The sequence below is a fragment of the Hyla sarda genome, chromosome 8 (genome assembly GCF_029499605.1).
Source record: "Hyla sarda isolate aHylSar1 chromosome 8, aHylSar1.hap1, whole genome shotgun sequence".
Classification (NCBI taxonomy): Eukaryota; Metazoa; Chordata; class Amphibia; order Anura; family Hylidae; genus Hyla; species Hyla sarda.
Window position 1 is genome coordinate 164,516,069 of NC_079196.1, and position 22,020 is coordinate 164,538,088.

General features: G+C 40.8%; 1 protein-coding gene across 4 annotated transcripts in view; it reads right to left on the bottom strand.

The window, feature by feature from the left end:
* Positions 1 to 22,020, bottom strand: part of METTL22 (methyltransferase 22, Kin17 lysine) — a 211,522-nt gene that overhangs the window by 165,260 nt on the left and 24,242 nt on the right. For all 4 annotated transcript variants that reach the window (XM_056534642.1, XM_056534643.1, XM_056534641.1 and 1 more), the window contains exon 3: positions 43 to 360. In XM_056534642.1, the coding sequence (XP_056390617.1) occupies positions 43 to 360 (318 nt within the window). The remainder of the gene's footprint in view (positions 1 to 42; positions 361 to 22,020) is intronic.

Genomic DNA, 22,020 nt, shown 5'->3' on the forward strand with positions numbered 1-22,020 from the left:
TAACACAGAACATAAAATATACGAATGCAATCTATCCCTTACCGATTTTAAGCACATCTTCAGCATTGCATGAAGCCTCTTCCGCGTCATCTTCACTCCCAATTGTAAGAATCATTGGACACACAACATCCCGAATACAGGCTGGAGATTCAGGTCTGTCAGAAGGCGATGTTGGTCTTCTCTGCACTTCTAGATCCCCATCATCATCAAGCAAGGCTTCTAATTTCTCCACATCATGGTGTGAAATGTCTCTAGTGGGCAATGTTTTTTTTCCATCACTTATGATGCTGTTTTCTTCTTTATTAGTTTCAGTTTCTAATACATTACTTCCCCAAAGGATCTTAAATTGTGTTTGAAAAACTAAAGCAAAAACATAAACATAATTAACTTATATAGTACAATAAATAGTAAAATAAACTATATAACCTAACTAAAACAAAAGAAAATCTAGTATGAAAGACACCTCTCACTGTATGCTCTTTAACTCAACAGAAAAGTAAAGAATTCAATGCTATTCTCATACTTCGTGACTCTAAACACAGCTACATACACAGTGGACATACTGTATATACCATTGATGGTTAAATATTTAGTACATACGTTAAATGGGCACTGTCAGATACAATAACGTTTGATGTGTTATAAAGCATGCAAAAACAATATGTTTTGAAATTGCATTCATCAGAAAATTTTCAGTATTTCATACTGAAAAAGCCAGTCAAAAAAAATGGTCATTAGAGTGTCCCCCTGTCTCCTAGGACACATACCAGTCCTGCAGTGTCCAGTGGTCATCGACATGTCATGGACACCATGAGTAATTGACAGGGCTGCAGGCAGGTCCAAAGGTGCTGTACTTGCTCCCATCCCTCTGCGAGTCAGAGCAGAGTGAGGGAGGGGGAGGAGTCATGAAAGTGAGAAGAAAAGGACACGCCCTATGCCTCTGCATGGACAGACACCTCACTGAGCAAATAATAGAAAGTAAATAAAGGTAATTCTGAGAGAATGAGATGAATAAAGGTTATAGACATATACAAATTAGATATACATAATCTGGATGCGGCCCTGAACAACATATAACTTTTTTTTGTTTTTTTTTGGGGGGGGGGACTGACAAGTATGCTTTAAGTGTTACTTTGTGTGGGTTGTGCTAAAATAGTTTGGAGTTAAATAGTTTAATGCAGTGGAGTTTCTAAGTTATACTGAGCCATGTATAGAAGCAGGTCAAAGTCCAATAAGCATTCACGGTAGTAGTATAGATGTTAGGGACCGACTGGGGGACAGGGAGAGTGAGCCCTAAACTGACCCTAAAACCATCTCTCCCTGCCTACTTGCCCATCCACCCAAGACAGTGAATCGACAACTGGGTACCGATCCCTTTCTTAACTAAAGTGCTGGGGCCTAATAAAAACACACACTAATAAATAGGCGGTCACCAACCAGAAAACTTAGAGGAACATACAACTCTATAGTACAGGGTGGGCCATTTATATGGATACATCTTAATAAGCATTTCTCCTGCGGTGTTGCTATCAGTGTGTGAAGAGTGGGAGAAGGGGGTTGCATTGACAATCCAACACAATGGGCAGCACATTGAACACATTTTACAAGTGGTCAGAAACTTGTAAATAACTCATGAAAGAATAAAGTTATGTTAAAACCAAGAACATCATTGTTTTGCTTGTGAATTTCCCAATAAGTTTGATGTGTCACATGATCCTCTTCCTATTGAAAAAACAAAAGTTGGATTCAAAATGGCCGCCATGGTCACCACCCATCTTGAAAAGTTTCCCCCCTCACATTTACTAATGTGCCACAAACAGGAAGTTAATATCACCAACCATTCCCATTTTATTAAGGTGTATCCATATAAATGGCCCACCCTGTATATAAGTTCAGAGTGCACAGATCAGAGAGTAGTACAGAGGACACAAATCAGTGGCCATGAACAGAGGACACCAGAGATCGGTGGACATGAACAGGGGGCTCAGTGGCTGTGAACAGAGGACTCTTTAGATCAGTGGTCATGAACAGAGGACTCTCTAGATCAGTTGTCATGAACAGAACTCCAAAGATCTGAATAAAGAACTACATAAATAGAGTTCAAAACACCAGACAGGAAAAAGGATAAGTCAACAGACTATAGGAACAGACAGGAATATAGCATAATTCCTCAGAACGTCCAATAGACACGAAGTCCCACTGGACCAGAAACAGGGATCAATAGCTAACAGGAATTATCGCAATCCCCCAGATAACCTCCAGTAGAAACAGGAATGTCTTGATACTAGAACGCAATCTCCCAGAGTCCACCTTGGAGCACAGAGATTTGTTGTTCTAATTCTGAATTCCCCAGACTCCTCATGGACAGGTAACAGGGATATCTAGATACACAGGATATAATTATAAAACACAGTACACACTGAACAGGACAGGAATCGCAATCCCTCAGAAAACCTCCAGTAGACAGGATTGTCCCCATGGAGCAGAAACAGGGATGCCTAACATAGGACACTATTCAAACTGGACACACAAACTGAACACTCCACTCCACTATAGGAATAGCCATTAATAATAAATCCAAATAGACTATTTACCAGCGGCACACACACCGCAGTGTGGTCAGGATGCTGGCCCAGTAGGAAAACAGAAAAATAAAACACAGAATTTCACAAACGTATACAAGAGAATACACAATGTGAACAGACACATAACAGAAAGGATATATAAATTCTAAAACCGACTAAACACAGCTTAAAATCTACTAAGAGCATGCCAAAACATGGCTAAAACCAGAAAATACAAAGTGCATGCTAAAACAGATATAGTAGATTAAAAGCTCAAATAAGAAGAGTTTCACCCAGCCTCCATTAGCTGCATGGCAGTAGCAAGTTAGCAGCATGTCCAGCATAGCAGAAAGTCAGGGCATAATGAGGATAATCACCAGCGCTAAGGCTAGGCTGGGCTGACTTTAAATAGACACACCCAAAAGGCTATTGGCTAACAGAGGCCGAAGCTGAAAGAGCCAGAGACATTAACTCTTCCCTGACCAGGAAACATTAAACTGTTCACACACAGGAAAACCAATAGGCTGTGTGTGAATATCACAATGAGCAAAGTTCTATGGTGCTGCAATCAATCACCAGGTGCGGAGCTCCACTTGTAGCTCCCAAACATGCAGTATACACAAAGTTCCTGGGCTTTATACGCAAAGGCAGTGCTAGCATACACATGAAAAGATTAACTCACTATTCCAGTAGAGTATAAACGACCAGTCGGTCTTCTTTATTTTTTCAATTTTTCAATAAAGTGCAGTATGCAACATTTACAATTCAGCCAGGTATTCACAGCTCAGAGGCAACAGGATATGACGCAACGTTTCGAGGGGCACGCCCCCTTACTCATGCGTACCTGAACCTGTTGAAAGACCTCCTTATGTACGTATATGCACACCTACTTTCAATTAATTAAGATACGTTCTATAAATATATTAATAACATTTTTACAAAACATTGTACTTTATACTTTCTAATATTATAAATATTATAAGAACGGTCTAAAACTACATATTTCATTAAATCCTGAAGTTGGATAGTTTCAAGTTCTATTATCCAGAATACTTCCCTACGGAGAAGCTGCTTTTTGTTACTCTCCCTATTCACACCTTCTGTTCTATTACTTGCCATCTTAAATCACTGGTTCTATGGTTGTTTTCTAAAAAATGTCTAGCTACTGAGGTTTCTCCAAATTTGTTTTCTGTGGGATAGGTCTTATTTTCCTTATTAGCATTTTTATGTTTAGCAATATGTATTTTTATCATCCTACTAGTTTGCCCTACATAGCCCATACCGCACGGGCATTTTAATAAGTATATGACGTTCTCACTAGTGCAACTAAAATAGCCTTTCACCGGAATGTTATGTCCTTTTTTGGGATGATGGATATTATCCCCTTTGATAATGCTGCTACATTGCATACACGACAGGCATGCAAATGTACCCTTTTTAGGAGTAGCCAAAAATCTCTGTGTATCCTTCTTTTTTACTCTAATTAAAGTATCCCCTATTGATTTCCCTTTTGTGTGTACAAACATAGGTGGATCCTTAGGCTGGGTTCACACCACGTTTTTCAAATACGGTTACCGTATACGGTTTTCCGCTAAAAAACGTATAGCAAAAACCGTATGCAACCGTATACAACCGTATGACTCCAAATTAAAACGTATATGGGTTTTCCCCGTACGGTTCTATCCGTTTGCATCAGTTTTTGCCAACGGTTTTGCTATTTTGTTGGAATAAGTTTTCCAGCAATTTAATAAAGTTACTATTGTTCTATTGAAATTCCAATCTGCGCATGTGTCAACTCCAAAAACGGATTAGAAAAACCGTGTGCTACCGTATTCTGAAATTCTGTGTACGGTTCTCATAGACAACAATGTTAAAAGAACCGGATAAGGTTCGCATACGGTTTTTTTGGTCGACAGCGTTTTTGCCTACGGTTGAAAAATCGGCAAATCCGGATCCGAGGCAAAACGGATACAACCGTACACAACATTTGGAATACGGTTTACAATGCATTCTCTATGCATACGGTTTCGGATACGGTCATATACGTTTTTTTGCGGAAAACCGTATACGGTTACCGTATTTGAAAAACGTGGTGTGAACCCAGCCTTAAAAAGGTTCCCATATTTTGGATCAGACTTCAATATTCCCCAATGTTTTTTGATAGCTTTCATTCACCCACTGTATTTAGGGGGCTCCCGAAAACTCAGCTAATTTGCGCAAAAAGAATTTGTAGCACAATGGAAGAATATGAAAAAAGTAAAATTAAAATTGAAAATAAGTTTTTAGAAAGAGGTTACGACAAAAAACATTTAAAAGAAGCACAGAAGGAAGTTAGTATTATCAACAGGCAAGATCTATTAATAAAGAAAAATAAAGATAAAACCAAAAATGAACGAATAATGTATACTGGCACATATAATAAACATAGCCCAATGATAAAAAGAACTATCCAAAAACATTGGGGAATATTGAAGTCTGATCCAAAATATGGGAACCTTTTTAAGGATCCACCTATGTTTTTACACACAAAAGTGAAATCAATAGGGGATACTTTAATTAGAGGCAATATTGCAGTAAAAAAAGAAGGATACACAGAGATTTTTGGCTACTCCTAAAAAGGGTACATTTGCATGCCTGTCGTGTATGCAATGTAGCAGCATTATCAAAGGAGATAATATCCATCATCCCAAAAAAGGACATAACATTCCGGTGAAAGGCTATTTTACTTGCACTAGTGAGAACGTCATATACTTATTAAAATGCCCGTGCGGTATGGGCTATGTAGGGCAAACTACTAGGATGATAAAAATACGTATTGCTGAACATAAAAATGTTATAAGGAAAACATTGGAAAATAAGACCTATCCCACAGAAAAAAATTTGGAGAAATCTCAGTAGCTAGACATTTTTTAGAAAACAACCATAGAACCAGTGACTTAAAGGGGTACTCCGGTGAAAACCTTTTTTCTTTTAAATCAACTGGTGGCAGAAAGTTAAACATGTTTGTAAATTACTTCTATAAAAAAATCTTAATCCTTCCTGTACATATTAGGTGATGAATACTACAGAGGAAATTCTTTTCTTTTTGGAATGCTCTCTGATGACATCACGAGCACAGTTCTCTCTGCTGACGTTATTATAATAATAATAACGCTTTATTTATTGTTGTCCTTAGTGGGATTTGAACCCAGGTCTCCAGCACTGCAAGGCAGCAGTGCTAACCACTGAGCCACCATGCTGCCCTTAGCATACATCTGCTATGCATCTGCTATGCATGGTTGCTAAAATGGACAGAGATGTCAGCAGAGAGCACTGTGTTCCAAAAAGAAAGGAATTTCCTCTGTAGCATTCAGCAGCTAATAAGTACTGGAAGGATTAAGATTTTTTAATAGAAGTCATTCACAAATATATTTAACTTTCTGCCACCAGTTGATTTAAAAGAAAAAAGGTTTTCACCGGAGTACCCCTTTAAGATGGCAAGTGATAGAACAGATAACGCAAGGTGTGAATAGGGAGAGTAACAAAAAGCAGCTTCTCCGTAGGATAACAGAACTTGAAACTATCCAACCAATATTTCATGAAATATGTAGTTTTAGACCGTTCTTATCTATATATATAAAACTCAACGTGTGTGTGTGTGTGTGTGTATGCATGTATGTGTTCGGGATAGGAGGTCGGGATAGGAGGTCGGGATAGGAGGTCGGGATAGGAGGTCGGGATAGGAGGTCGGGATAGGAGGACGAGATATGAGGACGGGATAGGAAGTCATGATAGGAGGACGGGATAGGAGGACGGGATAGGAGGACGGGATTGGAGGACGGGAAGGGAGGACGGGAAGGGAGGACGGGAAGGGAGGACGGGAAGGGAGGACGGGAAGGGAGGACGGGAAGGGAGGACGGGAAGGGAGGTCGGGATGGGAGGTCGGGATAGGAGGTCGGGATAGGAGGTCGGGATAGGAGGTCGGGATAGGAGGTCGGGATAGGAGGTCGGGATAGGAGGTCGGGATAGGAGGTCGGGATAGGAGGTCGGGATAGGAGGTCGGGATAGGAGGTCGGGATAGGAGGTCGGGATATGACAACAATATATGAGGACGGGATATGAAGTCAAAAGCTTCCTCCTTTGTTTATTTTCCTCCCCAACAAGGTCGGGATAGGAGGTCGGGATAGGAGATCGGGATAGGAGGACGTGATAGGAGGACGTGATAGGAGGACGTGATAGGAGGACGACATAGGAGGACGACATAGGAGGTCATGATAGGAGGATGGGATAGGAGGACAGGATAAGAGGTTGTGATAGGAGGACTGGATTGGAGGACGGAATAGGAGGACGGGATAGGAGGACGGGCAAGGAGGACGGGAAAGGAGGACGGGAAAAGAGGACGGGAAAGGAGGACGGGAAAGGAGGTCGAGATATGAGGACGGGAAAGGAGGACGGGATAGGAGGACGGGATAGGAGGACGGGAAAGGAGGACGGGAAAGGAGGATGGGAAAGGAGGTCAAGATATGAGGGCGGGAAAGGAGGACGGGATAGGAGGAGGGGATAGGAGGTCGGGATATGACAACAATATATGAGGACGGGATATGAAGTCAAAAGCTTCCTCCTTTGTTTATTTTCCTCCCCAACAAGCATTAGGAAGGAAAAACCGGGCAACGCCGGGTACTCAGCTAGTAATATTTATAATATTAGAAAGTATAAAGTACAATGTTTTGTAAAAATGTTATTAATATATTTATAGAACGTATCTTAACTAATTGAAAGTAGGTGTGCATAAGGAGGTCTTTCAACAGGTTCAGGTACGCATGAGTAAGGGGGCGTGCCCCTCGAAACGTTGTGTCATATCCTGTTGCCTCTGAGCTGTGAATACCTGGCTGAATTGTAAATGTTGCAAACTGCACTTTATTGAAAAAAGAGAAAAAATAAAGAAGACCGGCTGGTCGTTTATACTCTACTGGAACAGTGAGTTAATCTTTTCATGTGTACGCTAGCACTGCCTTAGCGCATAAAGCCCAGGAACTTTGTGTATAAGGTTGTGTGTGAACACAGACCAGGACAGACATGACAATAGATAGCCGGCACTCCCCACATCTTCATAATGTCTTCTTTATTAATACTCACAAAAGCATCTATGTGGGGGGTGGGGGGGGGGGGACAGACGAACAAGGTGTGTAATGCAAGCATGGCTACAGCAGCCGTTTCACAGTCTAGTGCTAGTGCTTCATTGGGCCCGAAACGGCTGATGTAGCCTTGCTTGCTGTACACGTTCTGTTCTTCCCCCCATAGATGCTTTTGTGAGTATTAATAAAGAAGACATTATAAAGATGTGGTGAGTGCCGACTATGTATAATACTAACGAGATGTCTATAAATGTCTATATGTGGTGGGGGAAAGGCTTCCTCCTCTTGGTTTCCTCACTCCCCTTTGTTGTGTTTACCTTTACTATACTGGTAGTAAGACTTTGGACCAGATATTAATCATACTGCATAAGACTTTGCCACATTCAGGTCCTCAGATAAAGAATAAACAAGGATTCTACATAACATTTTTTCAATTATAATAAATTATTTTTAGTAGGTTATACTCCTTCACAATTCCTGTTGTTGCAATTTATTATTATATGACTATGCTGGGCTATACAGGAGCTGAAGATAATGTATGTGGTGCTTCTTGTCATGTCTAATGTTACAGACATATTCTACAGCCTAACAAGAGAGCAAAAATGCTTCATTTGAGAATCTAAAGAACTATCATTTTAAACAGGAAACTCTGCCTTTTACCAGTTTCTTACAGGGATGTGGAAATCCTATCGCCCGACGCCCGGAACATGCAGTTGCGGACTCAGGGCAGGTGAATTTTGCTGACATTTAGCCCTGCTTTGGGCTAGCAGAAGCGAACAGACAACCTGGCGGCAATTAGGGTTTATGGAGCGGGCTCCTGACTAGAGCCCGCTCCATACCTGGCGGCCCCCAGCTGATTTTAGTAGGTGGTAGCATCCTCCTCGTGCATGTGAAGTGGGTAACTTAACCACTCCTAGGTAGGGAGTTGCTGTGTATTGTGATAGATAAAAATTTAGTGTTAAACGTGTTTGGGGGGTTACTGTTCTTCAGTAACAGTTAAATATAGCAGATATATCTGTGGGGGAAGAGATGTCTTTTAAATCCTATTCACGTCATTACAACTAACATTTTACAAAGGTAGATGTTAAATTCTGGTCCGGATTATCAGTTCGGATTCCAATTTTGGTAGTGTCTAAACAGTGACATGGATTAATTAACATACTTCTTACAATATTATAATATATAGATAGAAAATATAGTGTATGACATATAATACGTAGTAGGGATAGAGAATTGTCACAAAAGAATAAAAATACGGTAACAATAAAAATAGAAGAAACAAAAATTATTAAAACTAAAATATTAATTAAAATATTAATAACTATATATATATATATATATGCTCTATCGCTACTACGTATTATATGTCATATACTATATTTACTATCTATAACATAATATTGTAAGAAGTATGACAATTAACCCATGTCACTGTTTAGACACTACCAAAATAATTTAACATTTACCTTTGTAAAACGTCAGTTGAAATGACAGGAATAGGACATAAAAGACAGCTCTTCCCCACAGATATCATATCTGCTACATTTAACTGTTACTGATGAAGGGGGATACTCCGAAACATGTTTAACATCAAGTTATTATCTATCACAATACACAGCAACTCCCGTTTTTATATTTACCTAGCAGTGGTTAAGTTTCCCGCTTCATATGTACAAGGAAGATGCCACAATTCTATTACCACCAGAACTCTCCCTCCCTGTGCTCACAAGCGTCCGCGACCTGCTAACCTGGCAGCGGCTAGGCACCTCTGTTTGAGCCAAACAGGTAATTAGAACATCACAGGACGGGTGAGAGGTGCTAGGCATCACACATTTTTTCCTTACAAGAACGGCTATATCTCTTCAAAAGACTACAAATGGCACACAGTGCCAAGAAAACACAGTTTTACCCCACAGGAATCGGCACATATGGCATATAGTGCCAAAGATACAGTTTGTGTCTTTCTTCTTTACAGGAACGGACCCATACAAACTAGGCACATAGTGCCAATTTTACATCTTTGCTCCGCAGGATTCTCTTACAGGAATGGACTTACATCTATCCAGCACCTATGGCATAGGCTGTTCATTACCTATTGCCGACAGATATGCACCTTCTCCCCAATGACATTCATTCATAACCCCTTGTGATATAAATATTTAATTCCAAAACAGCACAGCACTATTAGTTTTGTCAACTGCTAAAAAGTGCTAATTTGTATACGGACTGCCTATTTATATTAAGCTTAATTGCTTAGGATATATGCGCAGATAGTACTCTCACTGTATTTTTATTCTATCTTTGTTTTATGCATCAGTGACATGAGGATCTGCAAGGGTCCTGCAGCTACCTTGCTATTAATTTATTCTACATTATAATTTTTTATGCAATACATTTTTAAGCAATAAATATTTATGTAATACATATATTCTTACTTTTTATATATTCCTACTATTCACAATATATTTATTGTATATGGATAGTAGAGCAATTATAGCAGTATAGAATATACCTAGCAGGGCTGTTTTTTCCATATATATTATTTTTAATTTAAGTTACAAAAGGCAACACTGAATAAAATCTTTAAGTATATTTTATCAAATAGACCAAATTCTCAACTTTCCAACTCTAAACTGTGTGTAAAGACTCATGTTCTGTCACCAGAGGTGAAAAGGCATTCTGTCATGGCAACACAGGGCATACAATAATAACCAGCCTGAACATGCACCCAAGAATAAAGACACTCTATTCAATACACACAAAAAATAATAGCCAGGTACAGATAAGGCATCAAGCCACTTAGGAACAGCAGCTTGGAACACTTGAAAAATGCATAACGGCTCTCTGTTTATTGGAAACAGCATCATAAAATACTATATTAAGTGACGTCATGTACAGCTAACAACTGACCAACTTACTTTGGGAAATGTGTAAGGGTACACGTTCCATATTTTGCTACTGCGTATTTTCCTACCAATTGAAGTCAATGGGTAGCAAAATAAGCAGCTGACCCTGCCCTAAAAGTGAAAGCATTACTATCATTTGAAAAAACTTCTCACATGTGGTCTCAGTTCTGAGACCTACTGAGCGTTATAACACAGTGAAGTGCATGGCAGTGCTCTTCACTGCCCAGGAAAAAAGGGATGAATAGATTACTAGCCTTCAAAAGACACTGAAGGAATCCAAAGCATTTCAACTGCGACTATGAAGGCTAATTCATAGCTAAAGGTAAAAAAGCAGCGCTGTCCTTTATTTCCAAAGGTGCAGTAAAATCATCAAAAGCAGCAAAATGGTTAATATGTAGCAGACGCCACGAGTCAAATAATTCTTGGTTGACAGCTGTTGCGTGTGCGCATGCACACTTCATCAGACCCTATCCTCTTCCGTGCACGTCACCATGAAATACTCTCCCCTGGTGACGTACAAGTATGAGGGTACAAAGGTTAACATTAAAACATACTTTAAAACCAAAAAAGAATAGAATGAAAACATAATCCAACAAACTTGCAATGTGCTGTATTAACTACAAGAAGACACTGAAATCCAATCTTTCGTTTAAATCAAGGTTCCCCTGTGCATTCGTCCTAATGATCCACTGGGCTTCTGCTTGGAGGAGGATTTTCCTTGAATCCCACCCCTCTCTTGAACACCCTTTGTATACCTTGGAAGACTGGGTTACTGCAATCTCCTCCATGTATAGAATTCATGTGCTCAATAAATCTTGGCGATCCCTTTCTCGAGCACACAGAATAGACGTGCTCAAGAAATCTCGTGTCAACAGGTCTTTTCGTGCAGTCCACATAAAACCTACCGCAACTACAGGTGATGACATACACAACCCAAGGGGTTCTACAGGTAATCAGGCTTTTTACTGTAGTGTCTAGTCCCCCAACCTTCACATATTGTCCTGGCCACAACGATGATTACCTAATGGACCTGACCTGGTTAACCAATTTGCATTAAATTTAGTTTTTGCTTCTGAGGAAAAAGAACTTCTCATTGGTACCAATTTATTCAATTCTGAATGGTTTTTAATTAGGAATTTTTTTGTGTATTGCTTTCCTTACCATATCAGCCATCGGGCTAAACTTGAAGGAAAAGTGTTCATGTGGGTCGGAGGAGGTATGTTTTTTCTACAGAGGAATTTTTATTTTTCTATCCTGAGCTAAGGCTCTATTTAGGGCCCTGTCCAGGATCTCGTCCGGATATCGCCTTGCATTTCTCTACCTCAGTTCTCCAGCTTGCAGCAAAAAATTCTCATCCGTACTATTAATCTGGCGAAGCCGCAGAAATTGCCCATAGGGCACTGACTTTTTCACTTGGGTAGGATGAAAAAATTAAGGAGAGAATTACATGCAGAGGGTTTACTGTAGCTCACAGTAGTCACCTGACCTCTCTCTATTTTTACTAGTACGTCTAGGAACTCCAATTGTGCACATCAATCTTATACAGTCCTGGCCGTAAATGTTGGCACCCCTGAAATTTTTCTAGAAAATGAAAAGGGTATTCCAGGCAAAACCTTTTTTTTTATATATATCAACTGGCTCCAGAAAGTTAAACAGATTTGTAAATTACTTCTATTAAAAAATATTAATCCTTCCAATAGTTACTAGCTTCTGAAGTTTTCTGTCTAACTGCTCAATGATGATGTCACGTCCCGGGAGCTGTGCATGATGGGAGAATATCCCCATAGGAACTGCCCAGCTCCCGGGACGTGAGTCATCAGAGCAGTTAGACAGAAAACAACAACTCAACTTCAGAAGCTAATAACTATTGGAAGGATTAAGATTTTTTTAATAGAAGTAATTTACAAATCTGTTTAACTTTCGGGAGCCAGTTGATATATAAAAAAAAGTTTTGGCCTGGAATACCCCTTTAAGTATTTCTCACAGAAAAGGATTGCAGTAACACATGTTTTTCTATACACATGTTTATTCCCTTTGTGTGTATTGGAACTAAACCAGCAGGAAAAAAGCAAATTGGACATAATGTGACTCCAAAAGTGGGCTGAACAAAATTATTGGCACCCTTAAAGGGTCACTCTCATTAAAACAAATGTTTGCTATTGCACTCCTTATGGTAAATGAAAAAAATTTCTAATATACTTTGCTTAAAAAATGAAGTTTTCTATGTTTTATTTGTGCTTAAAAAAAGCTTGAGAGCACATTTTCCCCCAACTCCTACACAGACTTTGGACCAAAGTCCTAACACAGGAAGTGCCGCATGGAGTGCTGAGGGGGGGGGGGGGGGGGGGGGGTCCAGCCTCATCCAATCATAGCTCCTCTCACACATAACTGCCATATGCTGTTGGCTGGGCACCCCCCCCCCCCCCCTCAGCACTCCAGGCGGCACTTCCTGTGTTCGGACTTTGGTCCAAAGTCTCAAAGTCTGTGTATGAGTTGGGGGAAAATGTGCTCTTGAGCTGTAAGTGTTTATAAATACATTCTCATATTAATACAGAGGAGTCGGAGTCAGGGAGTCGGAAGTACGAAAAACTGTGGAGTCGTAGTCGGAACATTTATCTACCGACTCCACAGCCCTGATTGAACCTCCACCATATTTCACTGTAGGTAATGTGTTCTTTTCTTCTGTAGGCCTCATTCCATTTTCGGTAAACAGTAGAATAATGTGCTTTACCAAAAAGCTCTATCTTGGTCTCATCTGTCCACAAGACGTTTTCCCAGAAGGATTTTGGCTTACTCAAGTTCATTTTGGCAAAATGTAGTCTTGCTTTTTTATGTCTGGGTCAGCAGTGGGGTCCTCCTGGGTCTCCTACCATAGCGTTTCATTTCATTTCAATGTCGACAGATAGTTCACGCTGACACTGATGATCCCTGAGCCTGCAGGACAGCTTTAATATTGTTGTTGTTTGGGGCTGCCTATCATGTGTTGACACCTTTCATCAATTTTTCTCTTTCGTCCACGCCAAGGGAGATTAGCTACAGGGCCATGGGTTGCAAACTTCTTGATAATGTTGCGCACAGTGGACAAAGGCAAATCTAGATCTCAGGAGATGGACTTGTAACCTTGAGATTGTTGATATTTTTCCACAATTTTGGTTTTAAAGTCCTCAGACAGTTCTCTTCTCTTTCTGTTGTCCATGCTTAGTGTGGCACACACAGACACAATGAAAAGACCAAGTGAACTTCTCTCCTTTTATCCGCTTTCAGGTGTTATTTTTAAATTGTTCACTCCTGTTACTTGCCCCAGGTGAGTTTAAAGGAGCATCACCTGCTTGAAACAATCTTATTTTTCCACAATTTTGAAAGGGTGCCAATAATTTTGTCCATCCCATTTTTGTAACATTATGTCCAATTTGCTTTTTTTCCTCCTTTTTTGGTTTAGTTCCAATACACACAAAGGGAATAAAAATGTGTATAGCAAAACATGTGTTACTGTGAGAAATACTTCATTTTCTAGAAAATTTCAGGGGTGCCAACATTTACAGCCATGAACTTGCCATTTACAGCCATGTGAACTTGAGATTCTGTTACAGTCTGCACTCCGGCCTCACATGTCGGCCGCGAGCGCATTGTCCCTGCTCCCGGCGGGGCCGGGATATGCATCGTGGGACGCGCCCGCATGCGAATCCCGGCCCGTCACTTACCTCGCTTCTCTGCCACCTCCTTCACTGTGTCTCAGCTCCAGCGCGCGTATCCCCGTCTCCTAGGGCACGTGCGCACCGGAGCTTTGAAATTTAAAGGGCCAGTGCGCCCATAATTATGTGTAATACCTGACAGTACTCAGTCCCTGCACCTCCCACACTTCTCTGCCAGATCTTCAGTGCCATTTGCCTGAGAGAAAGCGTTCCCATTGCCTGTTTTGCCATTCCCGTGTATCGAAAACTTCCCGCTACGTTTTTTGACTAAGAACCTTTGCCGCCTGCCTTGACCTTCTGCTACGTTTGACTACGCTAGAGCCTCAACCTTCGGTACCTCGTCTTGCCCAGTTACCTGTGTGGTCGAGCCGTGTCGGGGTTAGCGACCTGGGTGTCGCCTGCCGCAGCAAGCCCATCCTACCTTGCGGCGGGCTCTGGTGAAAAACAGCGGCACTTTAGACTCCACTCCCTGATACGGTCCGAGTCATCAGGTACACAGGTGGAGGATCCACTTGCATCTCCTTGACAGCCTCCATCCAGGTGTGTGACAGATTCATATTGTTTTCGCTGTTTAGATGCCTACAAAATCCTCAAAATCTGTCACGGTGCCATCCTAGGCCATGAACACAACGCTCACGGATGAACCTGAGGACAGGATTTTCCTCTGTAAACACGAACCTGCTCTCAAAAATTTCCACATATAGATTGGCAAAGGTACACGCCCCCCCCTCCCCCCCCGATTTGCATGTACAACTGCCCATTGAACTGAAACTAATTGTTGTTAAGAACAAACGTAAGAGAATCAAAAGGATACTGCCTCCCTGTGACAATAATTCTCTGATGCAATCTACTCCTAACTTCTATGGTATACTTGTATACAACGACAATGTCAATTGATGCATCAATTCGCTGAATTAATAGTACGGATAAGAATTTTTTTGCTACAAGCTGGAGAACTGAGGGAGAGATTACATGCAAGGGGATATCAGGACGAGATCCTGGACAGAGCCCTAAATAGAAGAAAAAAAAAAAACTCCTCTGCAGAAAAAAAAGATTCCTCCCCTATCCACATGGACACTTTTCCTTTAAGTTTAGCCCAATGGCTGATATGGTAAGGAAAGTAATACAAAATAATTGGTTCCTAATAAAAAACTATTTGGAGTTGAATAAATTGGTACCAAAAGAGACCAATGATTACTTTTTGTAGATGTAGTAATTTAAAAGATCAAGTAATGAGTAGTTCTTTTTCTTCAGAAGCAAAAACAAAACCTAATGCAAATTGATAAACCAGGTCAGGTCCAGTAGGTAATCATCGTTGTGGCTCATGCGCCTGGTGTCCCTATTTAAAACCAGGACAATATGTGAAGGTTGGGGGACTAGACACTATAGTATAAAGCCTGATTACCTGTAGAACCCCTTGGGTTGTGTATGTCATCACCTGTAGTTGCGGTAGGTTTTATGTGGGCGGCACGAAAAGACCTGTTCACATGAGATTTCTTGAGCACGTCTATTCTGTGTGCTCGAGAAAGGGATGGCCAAGATTTATTGAGCACATGAATTCTATACATGGAGGAGATTACAGTAACCTAGTGTTCCAAGGTATACAAAGGGTGTTCAAGAGAGGGGTGTGATTTAAGCAAAATCCTCCTCCAAGCAGAAGCCCGGTGGATCATTAGGACGAATGCACAGGGGAACCTTGGCTTAAACGAAAGATTGGATTTCAGTGTCATCTAGTAGTTAATACAGCACATTGCAAGTTTGTTGGATTACATTTTCATTCTATACTTTGTTGGTTTTATAGTATGTTTTAATGTTAACCTTTGTACCCTCATACTTGTACGTCACCAGGTGAGAGTATTTAATGGTGAAGTGCACGGAAGAGGGTAGGGTCTGATGAAGCGTGCATGCGCACGCGCACACGCAACAGCTGTCAACCAAGAATGATTTGACTCATGGTGTCGGCAACATCTTAACCCCTTAAGGACTCAGCCCATTTGGACCTTAAGGACTCAGACAATTTTATTTTTACTCTTTCATTTTTTCCTCCTCCCCTTCAAAAAATCATAACTCTTTTATATTTTCATCCACAGACTAGTATGAGGGCTTGTTTTTTGCACGACCAGTTGTCCGTTGTAATGCCATCACTCACTTTACCATAAAATGTATGGCGCAACCAAAAAAATACTATTTGTGTGGGGAAATTAAAAAGAAAACCGCAATTTTGCAAATTTTGGAAGGTTTTGTTTTCACGCTGTACAATTTATGGTAAAAATTACATGTTTTTTATTCTCTGGGTCAATACGATTAAAATGATACCCATGATTATACACTTTTCTATTACTGTTGCGCTTAAAAAAAAAATCGCAAACTTTTTAACCAAATTAGGACGTTTAAAATCCCCCTATTTTGAAGACCTATAACTTTTTCATTTTTCCGTATAAGCGGTGGTGTGAGGGCTCATTTTTTGCGCCGTGATCTGTACTTTTTATTACTACCATATTTGCTTATACAAAACTTTTATTACATTTTTTATTAATTTTTTGGGGAATAAAATGTAATAAAAAAGCAGCTATTTTGGACTTTTTTATTTTACGTTCACGCCGTTCACCGTACGGGATCATTTCCATTTTATTTTAATAGTTCGGATATTTACGCACGCGGTGATACCAAATATGTATATAAAATAATTTTTTTTTTACACTTTTTGGGGGTAAAATAGGGAAAATGGTACAATTTACGTTTTTATTGGGGGAGGGGGTTTTTCACATTTTTTTTACTTTATTTTTTTACTTCTATTTTTACACTCTTATAGTCCCCATAGGGGACTATTTATAGCAACCATTCGATTGCTAATCCTGTTCAGTGCTATGTATAGGACACAGCACTGATCAGGGTTATTGGTCATCTTCTGCTCTGGTCTGCGGGAAGGCAGATCAGAGCAGAAGACTCCCGGAAGACAGCGGAGGCAGGTGAGGGGACCTCCGTCTGCCGTGCAGGATGATCGGATTGCCGCGGCAGCGCTGCGGGTGATCCGATCATCCTGTTAAGTGACCGCGATGCTGCAGATGCCGTGATCTGTATTGATCAAGGCATCTGAGGGGTTAATGGCGGACATCCGCGGGATCGCGGGTGTCCGCCATTACCGGCGGGTCCCTGGCTGTGATCCACAGCCGGGACCTGCCGTGCATGATGCCGGCATCGCTCCGATGCCCACGGTTATGCTCAGGACGTAAATGTACGTCCTGGTGCGTTAAGTAACACATCACCAGGACGTACATTTACGTCCTGCATCGTTAAGGGGTTAAACGTCTTGCTGCTTATGATGGTTTTACTGCACCTTTGGAAATAAAGAACAGCACTGCTTTTGTGTAGTGCAGCCCATTCATTCTCCCATATACATTGACTGCGTGAACCTGTTGCTTTTCTGGCTTTTTGCACTGCGGCAGGTGCACAGTTTGCTGACCACCCTGCCTGAGTGGAGTTTGCTCCATGCAACCAAATACTAGGGTAGCGGGCCCCCTACACAATCAGACATCTTATCCTCTATCCTTTGGATAGGGGATAACATGTTTAGGAAAGGAGTTTCCCTTTAACCCCTTAACGACCAGGACGTAAATGTACGTCCTGGTTTGGCGTCCTGGAAGGGTTCTCGCGTCATACACGGCAGGTTCCGCTGCTAGCAGCAGCCGGGGACCCGCCCGTAATGGCCGACATCCGCAATCGCGCAGATGTCCGCCATTAATCCCTCAGATGCCGAGATCAATACAGATCACGACATCTGCAGCATTGCGGTACTTTGATTGGATCGCCCGCAGCGCTGCCGCGGCAATCCGATCATCCAGCATGGCGGCCGGAGGTCCCCTCACCTGGCTCCGACCGTCTCCCGGGGTCTTCTGCTCTGGTCTGAGATCGAGCAGACCAGAGCAGAAGATCACCGATAATACTGAGCAGTGCTGTGTCCTATGCATAGCACTGCACAGTATTATCAAAAAGTGAAAAATCCCCTCCCCCAATAAAAATGAAAATTGTCCGTTTTTCCCATTTTACCCCCAAAAAGCGTCATTTTTTTAAAAATAAACATATTTGCTATCGCCGCGTGCGTAAATGTCCGAACTATCAAAATATAATGTTAATGATCCCGTATGGTGAATGGGGTAAACGTAAAAAATAAGTCCAAAAATGCTGCTTTTTTGTCACATTTTATTAAAAAAAAATTAATAAAAAATGATCGAAAAGATTTATATAAGCAAATGTGGTATCTAAAAAAAAGTACGGATGACGGCGCAAAAAATGAGCCCTCATACCGTCCTATATACGGAAAAATGAAAAAGTTATAGGTGGTCAAAATAGGGCGATTTTAGATTACTGATTTTGTACAAAAAAGTTTTAGATTTTTCTTAAGCGGTACAAAAATATAAAAGTATCTAGCCATGGGTATCATTTTAATCGCATTGACCCACAGAATAAAGAAAACATGTCATTTTTACCGTAAATTGTACAGTGTGAAAACGAACCCCTCCAAAATGTGCAAAATTTGGGTTTTCATTAAAATTTCCTCACTCAAATTTTTTTTTTGGGGGGTTCGCCGTACATTTTATGGTAAAATGAGAGGTTTCATTACAAAGCACAGTTGGTCACGCAAAAACCAAGCCCTTATATGGGTCTGTAGATGGAAATATAAAAGAGTTATGGATTTTAGAATTCGAGGAGGAAAAAATTTAAACGCAAAAATAAAATTGGCCTGGTCCTTAAGGTGAAAATGGGCTTGGTCATTAAGGGGTTAAAGACCTCATATTAAAACATATTAGACTTTCTAAAAACAAAAACAACATAGCAATGAACATAGCAAAATATGATTACACATTTATAATAATATACAACCACTGCTAAATCATAGTATAACTATCAATGCCATCAATTTATCTCATGCAACCCTAGGACCACTAGAAATCTAAGCACTGTGGTGCATATGTACACGAAACTAAAACTCTTATTCACATTTACTTCCACATTTCCAGGATGACTATTTCTTGATCCCCACATTTAGTAGTTAGACATAATCTACCTATATAGGTTCAGGTCCCGGAGTGCTTTAGTTTCCAAATGAGAAATCCAAAACGCCTCCCTATTCATAAAGCAGGTGTCTCATATAGCCCCATCATGGTGGTTTATTTACGTGTTTAATCACATAGAATTAGAGCTTATTCACACTACCCCACAAAAGAATTCCAGGGAGAAAAAGATTAAGATGTTAATGTGTAATTGGAGATTTTCCTAGTTTTGATGCCGGAAAATATAGATTTTATTAAAGACAGGAGGCGAATATTATATGCATTTCTTTCTTTACTGAAAACATCCAGCAGCGAAACAGTTAACAATAAGAAACAGTGAAAAAACTTTAAAGGGGTACTTCGGCCCTAAGACATCTTATCCCCTAACCAAAGGATAGGGGATAAGATGTCTGACAGGGGGGGTCCCGCCGCTGGGGACCCCCACAATCTTGCATTCGGCACCCACCTTTTTGACCTGGATGCCACGCTGCCAGCTCACAAACTGCCGGGTGCCAACCACAGGGCCGGAGTATCGTAATGTCACGACTCCGCCCCCGTGTGACGTCACCCTGCCCTCACTATGCAAGTCTATGGGAGGTGGTGTGATGGCAGGTCAGACATCTTATCCCCTATCCTTTGTCTTAGGGCCAGAGTACCCTTTTAAAAGGTGTAGACAAACATACTATGCATAATGCCTACCCAATGAACAGTATATACCAGGTAATATAAGTCATTGGTGTCATCAGTTATCCCTCTTTCTTTGATGGTGAAGGAAAACTTGTATAATAAACATCCATATCCAGTGACCAATAAGGAATCTTGAGGTTGAGGAGAGAACTCTTGGAAGAAACCAGAAGAAAGACTGCAACCTTGGAAGGTGAAGAAGACCCTGGAACACCTTAAACAGCTAAAATGAATTAAAAAAACAATGTTATGGGGATGGGTAGATGGGAGGTATAATATTTGCCTCCTGTCTTTAATAAAATCTATATTTTCCGTCATCAAGAACAGGAAAATCTCCAATTTTATTACAAGACTGGAGACTCATATTATATGCAAGTTTAAAGCTATTTACTATAAACAGCATAGGCTAACATTATAATAGAATGGAAATAAAGAACTTAAAAGGACAGTCATAGTGAATCAGGTTTGAAATAAAAGGTTTTGAAGGTAGATTCAGAAGACCAATTAGCTGTCTTGAGAATGTCAGTTAAAGATCCACCCGATTGGACTAGTTTAGCAGACATAGCACCTCTGGTGGAATGAGCACTGAATATAGAAGTGTCTATGCCAGCCATGGACATGGATTGTTTAATCCACCTAGCTAAGGTAGGAGAGGAAACTGGACGGTGAGGCTTACAATATGAAATTCCATTGGGTAAGTATTGTCTATGTGAAACATCTAAAGCCTTAACATCTGAAACTCTTTTATTGGATATTAGACAAAGAAGAATGGTGAGTTTGAATAATAACAATTAAAGAGATAGGGAATCGTTATCATCCCATGAAAGTAATAAGTTGAGAAGGAGATTTACATCCCAAGTCGAATGATATTTTGGACGAGTGGGTCTCTTGAAGCAAATCCCTTTCAGCAATTTACAAATCAAAGCATGTTTGCCTATAGGTAAGTGATCTATGGGGGCATGACTGAAGGATATGGCAAATCGGTATAGATTTAAGGTATGGTAAGCTTTACCTGAGTCAAAAGATTCTGAAAGAAAATTGCATGAACTGGATCCAAGTCCCGTTGTGAGCACCAACGAGCCCATAATTCCCAGACTAATCTATAAGTTGATTTGGTACCCGGAGCCCAGGCATCTCAGAGGACGTTCTTAGAAGATTGTGAAAGATCTGGGATAAGTTCTGAAGGCCTGAAATTTTCCATGCTATCAAACACAACTGATTCGATATGACAAGAGAGTGAGGATTCCCCAATAGATCTTGCAGAAGATATAGAGGAGATGAAAGAATCCTCAGAAAGTCTATCGTCATTCGGAGAATCTGGGGAAACCATGACTGGGATGGACACCAAGGAATGATTAGAATCATGTTGGATTTCAGAATGCGGACTTGAAGAAGGACACTGGATAGAAGGGCAAAAGGTGGAAACGCATAAAACGCATGAGGCCACGGTTGATGGAAAGCGTCCACTCCCAAGGCTTCGGGATCCAGACCTCAACTGAAAAATTTGGGAAGTTAGCTGTTCACCTGGGAAGTAAACAGATCCAGAAGAAGTGGACCCATAAAGAATTGAGAAAAAGTTTTTGCAAAACTTTTCAAAGCGAAGAAACCTGCAAGTCTGGAATTGAATTGAAGATTGCTTTCCCGTACCAAGATTGAACGTGATGAAGCCACCAACGAAGTTCTTCTTTGGCTCCTAAGGACAATTGAATCTTGTCCAAATATTGCAAACCGTTCCTGAGACGATGGATCTTCAAACGCTGGAGAGTCCGATAATGAAGAGGAGCTGGAAAGATTGCTTGGATGGAAGCTAAGAGCAATCTCCGAGCAATGCATCTGAGAGAGAGATAGATGCATTGTTGAGAGCAGATGAAATCTCCTTTCGGATTAAGGATGACTTCTTGTTGGGTAGACTCAGAAAAGCTAATTGGGTGTTGACCAGAAACCCCAAGAATTCCAATTCTTTTGAAGGGGTAAGGATGGATTTCTCTTGATTGACGAACACCATGGGA